This window comes from Hyperoodon ampullatus (assembly GCF_949752795.1).
Source record: "Hyperoodon ampullatus genome assembly, chromosome: X".
NCBI lineage: Eukaryota > Metazoa > Chordata > Mammalia > Artiodactyla > Ziphiidae > Hyperoodon > Hyperoodon ampullatus.
This window is the reverse complement of record NC_136913.1, coordinates 120,076,050-120,094,040: the sequence shown is the minus strand read 5'-3', so window position 1 is coordinate 120,094,040 and position 17,991 is coordinate 120,076,050. Positions and strand designations below refer to the sequence as shown.

At 44.2% G+C, this 17,991-nt stretch overlaps 1 protein-coding gene across 1 annotated transcript in view; it reads left to right on the top strand.

Moving 5' to 3' along the window:
* Window positions 1-1,725: 1,725 nt before the first annotated feature.
* The window catches only part of MCF2 (MCF.2 cell line derived transforming sequence), a gene marked incomplete at both ends in the record, with an annotated part of 107,215 nt that continues 90,949 nt past the window's right edge, over window positions 1,726-17,991 (top strand). The window contains one exon of the mRNA XM_079726936.1: window positions 1,726-1,840. Within this exon, the coding sequence (XP_079583062.1) occupies window positions 1,756-1,840 (85 nt within the window). The remainder of the gene's footprint in view (window positions 1,841-17,991) is intronic.

Sequence of the window (17,991 nt, the reverse complement as noted above, 5' to 3'; positions counted from 1 at the left end):
GACTGCTATTTTTATTAAATAAAATAATAAATGTTATTTAAATAGACTGCTATTTATTTTTAACTTTAAAGTTGTTGTAAAAGAACAACAACTGTAGCATCAGTGGAATTGTTAATGTCATCTTGTCCACAATAGAGGGGACAACTATAAGTCATTGCTCCTCTTCCCTCTGCACATATTTAAGAGAGGGGCTGGAAAACATTCTGCCTGTGCACTGACTCATTCAGACAGAGTTTAAACTGGTTAGAGGAAGAGGTGTGTGTGTGTGTGTGTGTGTTGTTTTCCTCCCCTACTCACTCTTGCCTTTTGTACTTGCCTGCACCCATTCTCTGGAGGTATAAATCAGTGATTCCCCATAGAGTGTTTAAAAGATGGACTTGGAAAGATTGGCCTATGTAACATCAGATCACTCTCTTGCCAGAAAATTTTGAAAAGGATAAGGATTAAAGAGAGAAATGGCACTTGCAATTCCCATAAAGATTTCTAGCATTGGAGCAAAATCGTGGCGAATTCCGACGGCACTGACTCAGTTTCAGACTTGCGTTTTTCTATGCTGACATCCCCTGGCCTCTCCTCCAGCAGCCGCGGCTTCCTGGGCAGCGCTCCTTTCCTTCCAGGCACTACGGAGTCTCATCTTTCATCGGCCCCATCCCTGGGGGCTTTGGGGTAAGGAAAGAGCTCCGGCTCCTTCCTTTCCCACTTGGCTTCTTTAAGGGGTCACCTCCTCTTGCCTTTCCGTTTTCTTGTGCTCTCTGTGTTCTTGAGCCCTCCCGCTCGAGGACAGGTCAAGGTTCCAAAGCCCCTGAGGGATGACAGCCCAGGTGTCTATACAGGGCGCTTCCTGAGACCCCAGCGTTCGAGAATCAGGGATCTGGAGGGCACAGGACTTAGCATCCCCAAGGGGTAGGAATGTGTGTGTGTCTGTTTGTGCTGGGGGTGGGGAGGGCATATTCTGGCTTCAGCACACACCCTTTCAGACTCTCCAGGGCTAGTGTCCTCTCGGCGTCAGCAAGGACAGCAGTCCCGGCAGGGCCACCTGCAAGCGTCCTCACGGAGCAACTCCGGCGCGTGGCGAATCTTTGCCTCGGCCAGTGCTAGCCGGATGCTAAGGAATCGCCAACAGTTGCAAGAGTTGCCATGGGAGTGCGAGGCCCGGCCGTCTCCTCCCACCACGTGTGCTCGCCTCGGCCGGCCTTCCCTCCCCTGACAATGGGCGTCTCTGCAGGGGTTCTCTCTTTAGGCTACCGGAGTCCCTCCTCCACATCCCCGCCTCCCATCCTCCCGGGAGCTAAGGGGGGGCGTGTGTGCGCTCCCTGGAGGAGTGGCCCTCGCGGCGGCGGCGGCCAGAAGCGCTCCACCGGAGCCCCAAACTTCGAGCAAGTTCCCGGACTCTGGGCGCGCCGCGCTCTCGGCCTCCGGAGCTCCCGTCCCCACGAGCGCGCTCGGGAGGGCGGGCCGCGGTGGCGGCACGGCGGGGCCGAGCGGGCGGGCGGCAGAACTCCCCGGCCGTGCCCGGACGCGCGGGGCCGGAGGCGGAGTGGAGTTCGGCGGCGGCGGGCCGGGCCGGGCTCCCGCGTGAGGATGGCGGAGGCGGCGGCGGGCTCCCGGCCCCACCTGGGCTCGGCCTCCGGGCACGAGCCCCGGACCCCGGCACCGCAGACCCCCGCGCCGGGCGGCAGGACGCCGGGCCTGCCCTGGGACCCGGACGGCTGCGCGTCCGTGCCGGCCACCCAGGCCATCTCTCTGCAGGTGGACATGGACATGGCCCTGCAGCGCATACGGATTTCCGATAAGTACGGCAAGAGCTACCTCTGCCTGCTGCAAGCGGTCTTCTTCTCAGGTAAGTTCCCTCCTCGCGCACGCCGCCCGGCGGCCTCCGTCTCCCGCCGCGCTCGCGCGCCCCTCTTCGCCTGCGCTCCATCCCCGGCCGCCCGGCTGCCGAGCACACTTTGTCTTCCCTTCGCCCGCACACGCTTGCCCTCCCCCGCTGCCAGCGCCCTTGGCCGGGCAGCCGTTGTTCCTCCGGCCCCGGGCCGCGCTGCAGGGGGACCGTGAGAAAGTCCGGGAGGTGGTGTGAGGACGTCTCCGCCGTGGCTAGTTCAGGTCCCCTCTCCGCTCCTCACCCGCTCCCGTGTGTCGCTGGAGAGACGGGGCCAGACGGTATCTTCCAACTCCGCATCCCGCCGACCAGAAGCCCCCCCTCCCGGGGATGCACTTCACTTGTAATATCGCCTGAATGCTGCAAAAGTGGCGGCGGGGGTTGAATAATACGTTTGGGGAAACCAAATCCAAAAAGGCGCTGTGATTCGGAGACCCTCGGCGCCGCACTTGGAGGGGGAGTTGTAGAGAAACCGTGCCGCCGCCGGCAACTCGGGCTTTCTTACACTCGGGCTAGTGCATCTTTCCAGCTGGGTCCATGAGTTTCCTGTCTCCTGGGGTCCTCACTATAGGACAGACATAAAAGAGCCAACAAACCCACGCATCCTTTACTGCCACTGCCGCGATTTGGGTGAGGGATGTGAGCAGTGAGCGAGGGACGGTGGACGTGGTCACTTGCCAGCCGTGATGCACACAGTGATGCACACGCGTCTACCTCGCCGGAGGTGCCAAGCTTTGGGGTTGGTGCAGCGGGGAAGGTGCAGCAGGCTCTGGGCTCTGAGGAGCTAGGTTCCTACGGGTCCATGCGGACTGGGGCTCGGGAGCAACCCGAGAACAGGGTGCAGCTCTGGTACCTTAAGTTCCGCCAGGGCTTTTCAGACAAGTTCTCAAGGTACTGCAATTCATGGACGTGTCTTCCTCTGCTCCCGTGGTGGTTTTGCTTTAGCAGGTGCTCAGCCTTGCAGTGGGAGTTTTGGCACCCCAAAAATAGACTTGGGGACAATTTTCTGAAAATCAGGTAGCCCTCACACACGTTCCAAATACTTTCCTTCCTTATTCGGGGCTAGCCTCGAATCCAAAGGAGGCCACGGCAACCCCTGTCGTTAGACCGCAGTAAGTCAAGGCTTCGGCCTGAGCGTTTTCAGGTCCTCCCTGTTTGGTATTTGGGGTGGGCACTATTGGTTTCCATGTGTAATCAACCATTAAGGGGAGTGCGGTGGTGGGGCACACACTCCTTCAGGTATTCAGCGTCTGGAATGGGTTGGGATGCTACAACAGACCCTCACTGGCAGCTGGGCAGCTCAGGGGAGTGTGGAAAGTGCTTTGTGTCTTGTGTTTGCCTCCTCCATCTTCCTAAGAGTGAAAAAAATCTCCATAGGAGAAATGTATGCTTTCTCACCAAAGTTCAATTAGCTATGCTATGAACTGTCAGTTGACATTTCTACCTCCAGTGATTTCTCTACTTCTATAGTTGTGCGGTGTTTCATCTTTCATACCTTTGAAGGCTCCTGCATGGTGGCAGTTGCCTCGGCATTATGATGTGTCACAGCACCTAAATGACACCGGTTGCTGTGCTGTGTTTTTACAAGAGCGTGTGGTGCTGTTCTGCCTTTCAGCATTTTTAGCAGTAACATCTACCGCCAGATGGACCAACAGAATGTCCCGGAAGTGGTCTGTAGCTATGCTGTTAGGACACGCACCCTAGGATGAGAGTTTTACGTGTGAAAAGGATTTCATCTATTTAAAAAAAAAATTCCTCTATTTAAGAATATGTTTACAAGGTTTTTTACTGTGGTACAGAACTTTCTGAGAGATCTTTTCAGTAATGACCACTTAGAGACTGCTCACTACCAGGACATGCCACGGTGCAATAAGCTAATTACACCTGTTTGTGCAGGATCTGCTGCAGGGCAGCCAGAAATAGGGTGGTTGACTCTACTTAGGGAGTTAAGGGAAGAGTTGGGGAGAGGGTTATGCATGATTTGAATCTTCAAGGATGCATACAAATGTCCAGGTGGACTGGGGATGGGGATGGAGTGTGGTGGGGAAAGGTAGGGAGAGGTTATCTAGGCAAAGGAAATAAGATGTGCTGAAACAAGCAGAAAGGTGACAGCATAGTAGGTTTGGGGAGTCGTTTCTTTCTTTTTTTTTTAATGATTGGAGTGGAAAGTGTGGAAAATACAGGAGAGAGATTAATTTGGAGAAGTAGGCAGAGGCTGGATCAGGCATATTAAAGGGCTTTATTTGGAGGGCAATGGGGAGCCATTGGAGTGTTGCAAATAGGGGAATAGAGCAAGGCTGCTGCATATGGTTGTACAGGTTGTGCACTGCAAAACTGTGAATGATGCCCTTACTGGGGTGGTACAGGGCATGGTGTGCACAGTGGCTGGCAGTGCCAGTGCATAGCAGGGCTTGTTGCTTTTGCAGATACCACTCTGGCAGTTGTGGGGAGGACACAGTGTGTGGAGTGCGCAGCAGAGAGCCGGAAGACCGGAAGTAGGGGGGCCAGTTAGAGAGCAGTTGTAGCATGCTGGGCAAGAGTGGACGAAGGCATGGACTGAGTCAGTTCTGGGAATGGGGAGAAGGGGAGAAGCTGGAGGAGTTGAGATGGTAGAATTGATTTGACTTGGTGACTCCTTGCGATGTTTGAGGGACAGGGAAGGAGACTAGGTTAATTCCAGGTTTGTAGTTAGGGTGAAGGGGTGGGGAGAGATATCATTAAGATAGGGAATGGAGGATGGAGAGGAAATTTGGGGTTCAGAGTTGAGAGCTTACTACAGCTGGGAAGAAGTGAATATTATTTCTTACAGTCATCCGTGGTGCTCATTAAACAACTCCTGGCACAGAAGTACTTTCCTTAATTACTTCTATGCATTGATAACTCAGTCTAGCCTAGATGGAGCCCACATTTATTATAAAATTACCTTCTGAACTTACCTTTAAATAGAGATGTTTTCTTCCCCCCTCAAATTTTCCTCACCTGATGATGGGTGAAAAAAGAAAAAAAAAAAAGAAAGAAATGTTTTGCATTCCTTGCAGGACAAAAGGACTCGAACTATACTGATCTAAGGTAACCTCAGATAACTCAGAGAAGTAGTTGTGAAAACCTGTTCACTGCAAATTTGATTTTATCAGAGTTTAGCTGTGTAAATCACAGCAAAAGTTAATTATTCAATATACATTGGAACATAGTATAAAAATGTTTTCCAATGATGATGGGTCACTTACTGGGCAACGCTAATTTCTGAGTTGTTCCGCATAACTGATTTTCTGGGTAACTGAGGTTCAGCACTTGTTACCGCTTTTCCCTCGCCCCAGGCTCTAACCATTTTGGATGGAAACCTTTTCAAAAAGATTATTTACCTTCCTGACTCCTGAGCCTGGAAATAATTGTATCTTTTCTTGATGATTCAACATTATCCTTATAATAGCATTAGTTATTTTAATTTGCTGTATATAGTGTTGCCTCAAGGGCTCCTTAAGTGTGGCGGTCTGTTTGTCCCTGCATTAAATTGGGCACAGATGTTCTGCCTCTTAATTGGTAATGCCTGGTTTTCTAATCGTTCCATATATCCCCTCTCTGTTAGTTGCCATTTCTTGCTGCTGTTATTTTAACTCTTTCTACCAGCCAGCAGTTCCTGCCTAATCCTCTAAGCTCCCTCCTTCGTTGCCCCTTCTGATGTGTTGTTATGAACTAGGAAATGAGATAACCAAACTTGTTACAGTTCTTTGCAGAATACGAGTAAATAGACTATGAGTATTTGGGGAGCCTGCTTCTACTAATGTATATGACCTTTAACACATGGAGTCTGTGATATCTCTTCCGGTTGCATTAAAGGTTTTTTTTTAATTGAAGTATAGTTGACTTACAATATAATGTTAGTTTCAGGTATACAACATAGTGATTCCATTTTTTATAAATTATCCTCCATACAAAGTTATTACAAAATATTGGCTGTGTTCCCTGTGCTGTACATTACATCCTTGTATCTTATTTCACACCTAGTAGTTTGTACCTCTTAATCCCCTTCCCCTATCTTGCTCCTCCCTCCTTCCCACTCCCCTCTGGTAACTACTAGTTTGTTCTCTGTATCTGTGTGTCTGTTTCTGTTCCTAAAAGCTTAACAAATTTTTTTCCTAGTACTTAGTTGTGTCCTGGAGAGTTGATGCTGTTTTTGTTTTGTTTTGTTTTTTGGCTGCACGGCTTGTGGGATCTTAGTTCCCCAACCAGAGACTGAACCCTGGCCCTCAGCAGTGAAAGCGCAGAGTCCTAACCACTGCACAGCTAGGGAATTCCCTTGATGCTGTGAAAAGTGTTATTAGTGAAACATGTTCTCTCTTAAATTAAGCTATTACAGTATGTGAAATTGTAATAGTTTACTCTCTTGTAAAACAAACAAATAAGCAAGTGTGTTCAAAATCCATCAGAAAATTGAGATGCATTTTATCCATTGCATTTTTCAGGCATGCCTGCAAGTGCTTGGCCCTAGGAGGCACTTCAGTCTTTAGGAGTTGCCCCCAAGGATTGAAAGCAAATGTCCCTCTACAGCATCTTCTCAAGCAAGCACCCTCTGAAGGCTCAATAAAAAACCTGCTCCCCACCTGCCCCAGTGCAGAAGCAGAGGTCAGCTGCCTAAGAGAGATGCCTCTTATCTGATCCTGCCAAGGTCTTATCCAGAACCCCGCAAGAGGCCAATGTCACAGCCCTTCCTTTCATTTATTTTTCACCCAAGCCCTCCCCTCGTTGTATATGCATATGCATGACAAATGTAAGGATCTGACTGGCTTCTTGTTCCTTTCAGGACTGGGAAGGTGACACTGAGCAAAGACCTAAGGGATTGTAGGATGTCACCAAGAGGGGGGTCTGAGGGAGTGTTCTGGGCAGAGGGGACAATCGATGTAAAGGCTTTGAGATGACAAAGTATTGACAAGTTCAAGGAATGGGAGGAAAACCAGTGTGGCTGAAGCAGTGTGTGTGTGTGTGAGGAAGCCAGAGAGGTAACAGGTCTGGGTCGTATAGGGCTTGGTAAGGACTTTGGCTTTTACCCTGAGTCACATGAGGAGCCACAGGAAGGTGTTTTTTTTTAAACATCTTTATTGGAGTATAATTGCTTTACAATGGTGTGTTACTTTCTGCTGTATAACAAAGTGAATCAGCTATACGTATACATATGTCCCCATATCTCCTCCCTCTTGCGTCTCCCTCCCACCCTCCCTATCCCATCCCTCTAGGTGGACACAGAGCACAGCACCGAGTTGATCTGATTTTGAGCAGAGGAGTGATTTACCTTGCTCTGGATGCTATGTGGAGAATGAGGTAAAGGCAGGAGAAAGGTGAAAGCGGGGAGACCAATTAGGAGACTATGACAATCGATGATGGTGGCTTAAACCAGAGAGTTGATACTGGAGGTGGTGAGCAGTGGTGAGAGTCTGGGTATATTTTTGAAGGTAGAGCCAAAACGCTTTGCTAATGGTTTCGATGTGGGCTATGAGAGAAGAGGGGTGTCAAGGATGGCAGGAATTGTCACGGATGGAGATGGAGATGCTGGCAGGGAGAGCTGGGTGTGGGGAAATCATGAGGCTCAGAAGTTTGGTTTGGGGGGAGGAGTTCCCTGGTGGTCCAGTGGTTAGGAGTCGGTGCTTTCACTGCTGTGGCTGGGGTTCAGTTGCTGGTCAGGGAACCGAGATCCCGTGAGCCGAGCTGGGCGGGTCCCCTGCAAAGAAAAAAAAAAGAAGTTTGGTTTGGGACTTGCTAACTTTGAGGTGCCTATTCGATGTCCACGCAGAGATCTTGGGTTGGCAAATGGATATAGGAATCTGGTCTTCAAGGAAGGGATCTGAGATGGGGATATCAATTTGGGAGTCATCGGAGGTGGTATTTAAAGCCTGGATGAGTGAGTATAGAGAAGAGATCAGTCAGAAGAGACAGTTGTTTGTTTCCCCCGTGTGAAGACTTGGGGATGACCCCTTCCCCAGAGCAACATTCAAGAGAGCAAAAGGGACTCCCCTGGTGGCACAGTGGTTAAGAATCTGCCTGCCAATGCAGGGGGGAACACGGGTTCGAGCCCTGGTCCGGGAAGATCCCACATGCCGCAGAGCAACTAAGCCCGTGCACTGCAACTACTGAGCCTGCGCTCTAGAGACCTTGAGCCACAACTACCGAGCCCATGTGCCACAACTACTGAAGCCCGCACGCCTAGAGCCCGTGCTCCACAACAAGAGAAGCCACCGCAATAAGAAGCCTGAGCACCGCATCAAAGAGCAGCTCCCACTCGCTACAACTGCATGAGAAAGCCTGCACGCAGCAATGAACACCCAACACAGCCAAAATTAAAAATAAATAAACAAATTTATTAAAAAAAACTTGAGAGCACTAGTGGAATCAGTGTTCCAAAAAGACAGATCATTTCTGTGGTTTGTTGTTGAAATGTTTGCACTGTCCGATTTGCTCACAGGTCACTTTGACTCATGTTCCTTTGCTCAGAGTATGGAACCAACATAATCTGTGCCCGGGGGTAAAGAAGAGGTAAACGAGGAAAGCTCTTCAAAGAGAGAAACTACAACTTCAGCGCTAAACGAGCCTTCTTTATGCGTCAAGAAATCTGCAGTTTAGTCATTTATGGCTTAAGTTTCATGCTGCAGATGAATTCCTTCCTATCTTATTCTTTTCTTCAGTAGGAATATTAAGCAGCCACTATTGCTTCCCAGTTGAGAAGACCTTTATCAGTTACCTCCTATCATTTTCAATACATGGTACAATTTTCTTTAAAACAATTATATTTTAATGGAAAAATCAAAGGCTGTTGGGAACTTGGAAAGAAGGATCAGTTTATACTCATAATAAAGTTTGGGGCTTTATAAAATAGTTGGATTAGCAAATATAGTGACACTTTTTTTTTTTTACGGTACGCAGGCCTCTCACTGTTGTGGCCTCTCCCGTTGCGGAGCACAGGCTCCGGACGCGCAGGCTCAGCGGCCATGGCTCATGGGCCCAGCCGCTCCACGGCATGTGGGATCTTCCCAGACCGGGGCATGAACCCGTGTCCCCTGCATCGACAGGCGGACTCTCAACCACTGCGCCACCAGGGAAGCCCAGTGACACTTTAATATATTGAAATTTACTCTGAAAAGTAATTATCTCCTTTCTGACTTTCTTTCAAATATTTATCAATGATACTGTTACCTCTGCCAGGAAGAAATTAAGTCGGCTCGTTAACCCTGCAGATGCTGGGAAACCAGACGCTTTAGCAGCACTTATAATTTACATTTGTGTATTTGTCTCTGGAAAATTATGAGCCAGCAACTTGATGGAGATATGTCTGCTCCGTTTTCAGATAATTTTTTGCACTAATCTGAAAAGGGAAGGAGAGCCATTCCCAGAAAGGAGGAACAGAAAAGAGTTTTCTTAACAAGAAGGCAAACAGGGAAAACAGGATCCCATTCAAGTTTTTTTTAACAGCTTTATTGAGATATAATTCACATACCATACAATTAACCCATTTAAAGTGTACATTTCAATAGATTTTAGTATAATCACAGAGTTGTACATTAATTACCACAAGTTTAGAACATTCCTATCACCCCAAAAAGAAACCCTCATACCCATTAGCCATCACTCCCCATTTCCTCCCAACAGCCCTTCCCACCAGCCCCTGGCAGCCACTAACACACTTTCTGTCTTTCAAGATGTGTCTAATCCACAAATTTCAGACAAACAGAATCATAATAGATGATCTTTTGTGACTAGCTTCTTTCACTTAGCATAATGTTTTCAAGTTTCATCCATGTTGTAGCATGTGTCAGTATTTCATTCTTTTTATCTGGCTGAATATTTTAATTATCCATTCTTCAGTTGATGGACACTTGAATTATTTCCACCTTTTGTCTATTATGAATAATGTTGCTATGAATATTCTTGTATAAGTTTTTGTGTGGACATGTTTTCACTTCTCTTGAATATATATCTAGGAGTCGATATGCTAGGTCATAGAGTCACTGTATGTTTAATCTTTTGAGGAACTCCCAGACTTCCAAAGCAACTGTACCATTTCACATTCCCACCATCATTGTATGAGGGTTCCATTTTCTCCACATCCTTCTGAGAACTTGTTACTCTCTGTCTGTCTGATTCCAGCCAGCCTAGTGGGTGTGAAGTGCAAAGTGGTTTCACATTGTGGTTTTGATTTGCATTTCCCGAATGGCTAGTGATGTTGAGCACCTTTTCATGTGCTTATTGGACATTTGTATATCTTCTTTGGAGAAATGTCTATGAAGATTCTTTGCCCATTTTAAAATTGGTCTATTTCTGTTTTTACTATTTAGTTAGTTGTAAGAGTTATTTATATAGTCTGGATTCAAGAATCCTTATTAGATATTAATTTGCAAATATTTTCTCCCATTCTGTGGATTATCTTTCATTTTCTTGATGGTTTCATTTGAAGCACAAGCGTTTTTAATTTTGAAGTCAAATTTACCTATTTTTCTCTCTCTTTTTTGAGTCTCTGTTTTCAATTCTTTTTTAAAATTGAGGTATAATTGACATATAACATTATATTACTTTCAGGTGTACAACATGATTCAATAGTTGTGTGTATTGGAAACGATTACCACAATAAGTCTAATTAACATCCGTCACCACACATGGTTACAAAAATTTTTTTCTTGTAATGAGAACTTTTAAGATTTGCTCTGTTAGCAACTTTCAAATGTGCAGTAAAGTATTTTTTAAAAATTTGTGTATTTATTCATTCATTTATTTATTATTTATTTTTGGCTGCATTGGGTCCTAGTTGTGGCATGCGGGCTTTTCGTTGTGGCGAGTGGTCTCTCTCATTGAGGCATGTGAGCTCAGTAGCTGTGGCGCGCGGGCTTAGTTGCCCCGCAGCATGTGGGATCTTATTTCCCCGACCAGGAATCAAACCCATGTTCCCTGCATTGGAAGGCAGATTCTCAACCACTGGACCACCAGGGAACTCCCAAGTTTTTTTTTTTTTTTTTCTTTTGCAGTACGCAGGCCTCTCACTGTTGTGGCCGCTCCCATTGCGGAGCACAGGCTCTGGATGCACAGGCTCAGCGGCCATGGCTCACGGGCCCAGCTGCTCTGCAGCATGTGGGATCTTCCCGGACCGGGGCACAAACCCGTGTCGCCTGCATCGGCAGGCAGACTCTCAACCACTGCGCCACCAGGGAAGCCCCCAATTATTTTTTAAAATTAATTAATTAATTTATTTATTGGCTGTGTTGTGTCTTTGTTGCTGCACGTGGGCTTCCTCTAGTTGCAGCAAGCAGGGGCTAAACTTCGTTTCAGTGCTCGGACTTCTCATTGCAGTGGCTTCTCTTGTTGCGGAGCACGGGCTCTAGGCATGCCGGCCTCAGTAGTTGTGGCACACGGGCTAAGTACTTGTGGCTTGCGGGCTCTAGAGCGCAGGCTCAGTAGTTGTGGCACACGGGCTTAGTTGCTCCGCGGCATGTGGGATGTTCCCAGACCAGGGCTTGAACCCGTGTCCCCTGCATTGGCAGGTGGATTCTTATCCACTGCACCACCAGGGAAGTTCCCCAAGTAATTTAAACTATAGTCACTCTGCTTTACATTATATCCCCAGGACTTATTTATTTCATAACTGGAAGTTTGTACCTTTTGTCCCCCTTCACCCATGTCTCCCACCCCATCTCATCTCCCACCTCTGGCAACCACCAATCTGTTCTCTTTGTTTGTTTGTTTTTTAAGATTCCACATATAAGTGAGATCATCATATGATATTTGTCTTTCTGTGTCTGACTGACTTCACTTAGCCTAATGCCTTCAGGGTCCGTCCATGTTGTCACAAATGGCAAGATTTCCTTTTTTTCTATGGCTGAATTATATTCCATTGTGTGTGTGTGTGTGTATACACACACACACACACACACACACACACACACACACACACACCCCACAGCTTCTTTACCTATTTATCCACTGATGGACACTTAGGTTGTTTCTATGTCTTGGCTATTGTAAATAATGCTGCAATGAACATGGGGGTGCATATATCTTTTTGAGGTACTGTTTTCGTTTTCTTTGGATGAATACCCAGAAGTGGAATTACTGTATCATATGGTACTTCTATGTTTAATTTTTTGAGGCACCTCCATACTGTTTTCCATACCAATTTACATTAACACCAGCAGTGCACAAGAGTTCCCTTTTATCCACATCCTCTCCAACACTTATTTCTTGTGTTTTCGATAATAGCTATTCTAACAGGTGTGAGGTGACATCTCACTGTGGTTTTGATTTGCATTTCCCTGATGAGTAGTGATGCTGAGCATCTTTTCTTGTACCTGTTGACCTGATTTTTTCTCGTCTTCTTTGCTTTCGGTGTCATATATAAGATAATATTGCCTAACCCGAGGTCACGAAGAATTCCATCTATATTTACATCTGAGTTTTATAGGTTTAGGTCTTACATTTCAGTCTTTGATCCATTTTGAGTTGAGTTTTGTACATGGTGTGAGCTAGGGGTCCAACTTCATTCTTTTAACCATGTGCATATATACAGGTGTTCCCAGCACCATCTGTTGAAAAGAATATTCTCTTCCCACTAAAATGTCTTGGTACCCTGGTTTAAAATCAGTTGATCATAGATGTAAGGGTTTATTTCTGGACAATTCTATTCCACTGATCTATCTGTAAGTCTGTCATTATATCTGCATCATACTGTCTTGATTACTGTAGCTGTATACTAAATTTTGAAATCATCAAGTGTGAATTTTCCAACTTTGTTCTTTTTCAAGATTGTTCTGGCTATTCTGGGACACTTCATTTCCACATTAATTTTAGGATTAGCTTGTCATTTTTTGCATAAAAGACTAGCCAGGATTTTACTAAGGATTACATTGAATCTGTAGATCAATTTAGGGAATGTCTGGGTCTCATTTTTTTAGCTGTACAAATTGAGGTTCCCCCAAATATAGGGCATTCCTATTTAAAGTATTTGGGAATTATTTACTCTAATGCTTTTCTGGCCCATCAGTGCTCACATTGAATGATTACTCGCCTGTAGATTTTCAAGAGTTCAGTTAGGATTATGATATATTACTTCATTCTTATTATGGGAATTATTCTAGAGACTCTGCTAGAAGCTTTTAAGAGGCATAAAACAGTAAATATCCACAAGCGTTCTCCCAAGGGAAGATAAATTCACAATGAAGACTAAAACAACAAAATATAATCACAAACTGAATTGCCTTAGTGCTTGTGATTCAACATTTGGCATGTGAGTCTGTGTGGGACTAGTGTGGGTTAACATACAGAAAATGAGAAGCATGTGTTTTTATACCACATTGACCAGGAATCTGCAAAAGACCTTTCCAGGCTGGACGAGACCATTTGTCAATCAAATGTATAATCCCCCTCCCTGTGGCAGGAGATGTCTTTCAGGAAAATAGATTGCAGTGACTAGACAGTTAAGCTTGGGCCAACTCTGCCGTGGATTTGATGATGCTTTAAGCAGGAAAAACATTTTCTACTCCCGATTTTTACGTACAGTAAATCACCACATATGTAGTTCTCTTTATGGCACGATTCAGTCCCTCTCAAAATTTACCTATATGTATTGGGTTCCCGAGTAATGAATTCACTAGGCTGTAATCGTTAGTCAGGTTCCCAAGACAATGGCAGCTCCCGCCCCTGTACAAGGAAAACATGCTGTCTCTGTTGGGTGGCTTTTAATCTGAAGGAGGGAGGAAGGAAGAGCTTTCCATAGTCACACTCTTAAACACCTGCAAGAGACACAGGCGAGGCCCAGCAACCTGGGACACCCAGCTCCTGGGTGGAGGTTCCACCTTGTCACTGCCTCCCCGCTGCACCTCAGTTTTCGAAATCATGTGCTTTTTGGCCCTCTCCCTCTCATCCCTCTCTCTTCTTGGTTTTCTCCTCTTTTTTATTACTCCTTTTAAACATTTCTCTCTTCCTTGCCTAGTGCCTTAGGTGCTTCTTCTTTCTCTCTCTGTGTGTGTGTGTGTGTGTGTGTGTATGTGTGTGTGTGTTTTGCTTTTGGTAAGGGATTACCTTTTATTTTTCCATTTTCTTGTGATTTTATTTTTTCTCTGTTCCAATAAAACTTTATTTACAAAAGCAAGGAGTAGGGTGGATTTGGTCCCCAAGCCATAGTTGGCCAACTGCTGCTCTAGTGAACTCTGTCATACACCTGCCTCGTTAAAAGAATCACCTGGCCTTTGGGGTGAACTACAGATTCCATTGTCTTTTTTCTGATTCAGATTTAGGATGAAGCACAGGAATATGCATTCTTTTCAAACATATCAGGTGATTTTTTTTTCTCAAGGGACAAGTTGGGGAAACACTGATCTAGGGTATAGTTATTCTTGCTTTGTAATATTAGAAAACCACAAATGTTTATTTCCAGTTTTAACTGATTAATAATGACTTTTCCAATACATATCTGATCAAGGTTGAGTCAAAAGGACTTTAATATTTGGTTTCAATTTGCTTTGGCAGATTATTCTGATTTATATTATTATTATTTTTTAAATGAAGTATAGTTGATATACATTATATGTTATAGTTGTATAAAATTTACAATTTTTAAAGGTTATACTCCACTTATAGTTATTATAAAATATTGGCTATATTCCCTGTGTTGTACAATATATCCTTACAGCTTATTTTATACATAATAGTTTGTTCTTCTTAATCCCCTAACCCTATATTGCCCCTCCCCCTTTCCCTCTCTCCACTGGTAACCACTAGTTTGTTCTCTATATCTGTGAGTCTATTTCTTTTATTATATTTACTAGTTTGTTGTATTTTTTAGGTTCCACATATAAGTGATACCATACAGTATGGTACTGGCACAAAAACAGACACATAGATTAATGGAACAGAATAGAGAGCCCAGAAATGAATCCACACTTACATGGGCAATTAATCTACGAAAAAGCAGGCAAGAACATACAATGGCAAAAACAGAGTCTCTTTGATAAGTGGTTCTGGGAAAACTGGACAGCTACCTGTAAAAGTATGAAATTAGAACATTCTCTAACACTATCTACAAAAGTAAACTCAAAATGGATTAAAGACCTAAATGTAAGAGTAGAAACCATAAAACTCCTAGAGGAAAACATAAGCAGAACACTCTTTGACATAAATCATAGCAATATTTTTTGGATCTGTCTCCTAAAGTAAAGGAAATAAAAGCAAAAATAAACAAATGGGACCTAATTAAACTTGAAAGCTTTTGCACAGCAAAGGAGACCATTGACAAAACAAAAGGACAACCTACAGAATGGGAGAAAATATTTGCAAATGATATGACCGATAAGAGGTTTATATCCAAAATATATAAACAGCTCATACAACTCAACATCAAAAAAATGAACAACCTGATTAAAAAATGGGCAAAAGAACTGAATAGACATTTTTTAAAAAAGGACATGCAGATGGCCAACAGGCACATAAAAATATGCTCAACATTGCTAATCATCAGGGAAATGCAAATCAAAACCATAATGAGGTATCACCTCACAGCTGTCAGAATGACTGTCATCAAAAAGACCACAAATAACAAATGTTGGCGAGGATACGGAGTAAAGGGAACCATCGAACACTATGTAAATTGGTGCAGCCACTGTGGAAAACAGTATGGAGGTTTCTCAAAAAACTAAAAATTAAAAAAAAAGAATTACCATGTGACCCAGCAATTCCACTCCTGGGTGTATATCCAAAAGAAACAAAAACACTAATTCGAAAAGATACATGCACCCCTATGTTCAGACCTTTATTTATTTATTTGTTTGTTTATTTATTTATGGCTGCGTTGGGTCTTTGTTGCTGCTCACGGGCTTTCTCTAGTTGCAGTGAGTGGGGGCTACTCTTCATTGCGGTACGTGGTCTTCTCATTGCGGTGGCTTCTCTTGTTGCAGAGCATGGGCTCTAGGTGCACGGGCTTCAGTAGTTGTGGCATGAGGACTCAGTAGTTGTGGCTTGCAGGCTCTAGAGCGCAGGTTCAGTAGTTGTGACGCATGGGCTTAGCCGCTCCGTGGCATGTGAGATCTTCCTGGACCAGGGCTCGAGCCCATGCCCCCTACATTGGCAGGTGGATTCTTAACCACTGCTCCACCAGGGAAGCCCTTATAGCATTATTTACAATAGCCAAGACATGGAAACAACATAAATGTGCATTAACAGATGAATGGATAAAGAAGATGTGATACTTGCATGCATGCACACACACGCACACGTACACACGCGCACACACACACACACACACTGAAATACTACTCAGTCATAAAAAAGAAGGAAATTTTGCTATTTTCAGCAACATGGATGGACCTGGAGGGTATTATGCTAAGTGAAATAAGAGAAAGACATTTTCTTTTGTTTTTAAATTAAATTATTTATATACAATCAGTTTGGGATTGTGGAACTTTTCTATGGATATAGATACATTAATTCAATTCAACATGTATTGATCACCTCCACTGTTGGGATATTTCAGTGAACAAAACCCACAAAAATCCCTGCCTACAAGGAGCTTATTTCTAACTGGTGAGAAAAACAGTAAAGAATCCATGTGTATCTAAGCATTTTACTAAGCTGGGATCTTCCTCCTTACCTTGAACTGTGACTTGCATTTGAATGTGTTTACTTAAAAATGATTTCATATTGAAATGTGTGATACACACAAGAGTACAGGAAACATAAAATATATAATATAAAATCATTTTGTTATGTTATTAAATGTTTTTCCTTTCATGGAAGACAAAGAGGCTACTACACATTCAGGGACACTGGGTTCACTGTTCATCAGACGCTCACTTGCACTCCTGTGCCACTGATAGTTAAGCTGAAGAATTAGCTGCTCAGTATCAGTCTGATGACAAGAAAAGCCATAGGAGTTATTTTAAATAATATTTCCCCTATTTAAACTGAAATGGTGTGATTATATATTCTTAGACTCTTTGATAACACTGAAAAGTAATATGTGTATTTGCAGGACATCTTTGTGTTTGCACGTGCCAGCCGGATCACATGATTAGTCACAGAGCAAAAAGCAGGGGCCCTGTTTTTCTTTGCCATTTTGCACTTGTCAGTTTCCAACAGAGGGTCAGTTTTGCTTCCTTCGTTAACACATTCCAAGGACCATTGACAGATGTTGTGTGTTCTTTTGCATGCCTTATAAGCTAAAGTAAGTCATTTTAATCGGATTTACCATTGCAGATGCTGTGTATTTCAAAATTAGATTGTCTGAACCCAAGAAGAGATGAATAGCCACGGAATAGATCTGGCATTTGGTCATATGTCTACATGGATATTGTGAGTTCTAATATTAGTGGGTCATCTCGTCTTCTTTTATAGCTTGTGCTTTAAATAGCTGCTCTCGAAAGGCTTGACGTTATAATAAAAATTTTAAAAAGAGCCTAATGTTAATATTTACATGTTACTAAGTTAGTGTGTTTAGAATCATCTAGTGGTGGCGGTAGTGATTTTAAGCTCATGTCCATTTGCCTGCTCATTTGCACCATGGGTACTTGAATGAGTATGATTTGGATGAATAAAGTGATGTCCCTTTGTTTTACATGCTTTTTTTCTCAAATTTCTATTGTTAAGAAATAATTTGGAACATTCAAAATTGTGTGATGAAGAGGTTTTTTTTAAAACTGTGCTCTCAGAAGTACCCACGGAAGCAAATTCTGAAAGACATTTATTTTCATAACAGGTAATGTATGGTTTTGAAGATGATGCATAATTGTATATAACATATATGACATATGTATATAATATATATACTCATATACATATTAAAAAGCCCTTTACCAGAGTTCCAGCATTTAGCAAAGATCCTGTCAATTTTTATGGAGTATAAATTTTAAAAGACACATGATCAAGTCACAAAAGCGCTTTCACAGTGCAGAAGAGTAAATAAAGGCTCCACGCTGCAGGTTTTTTGTTTTTTTTTTTGTGGTACGCGGGCCTCTCATTGTTGTGGCCTCTCCCGTTGTGGAGCACAGGCTCCAGACGCGCAGGCTCAGCGGCCACGGCTCCCGGGCCCAGCCGCTCCGCGGCATGTGGGATCTTCCTGGACCGGGGCACGAACCCGTGTCCCCTGCATC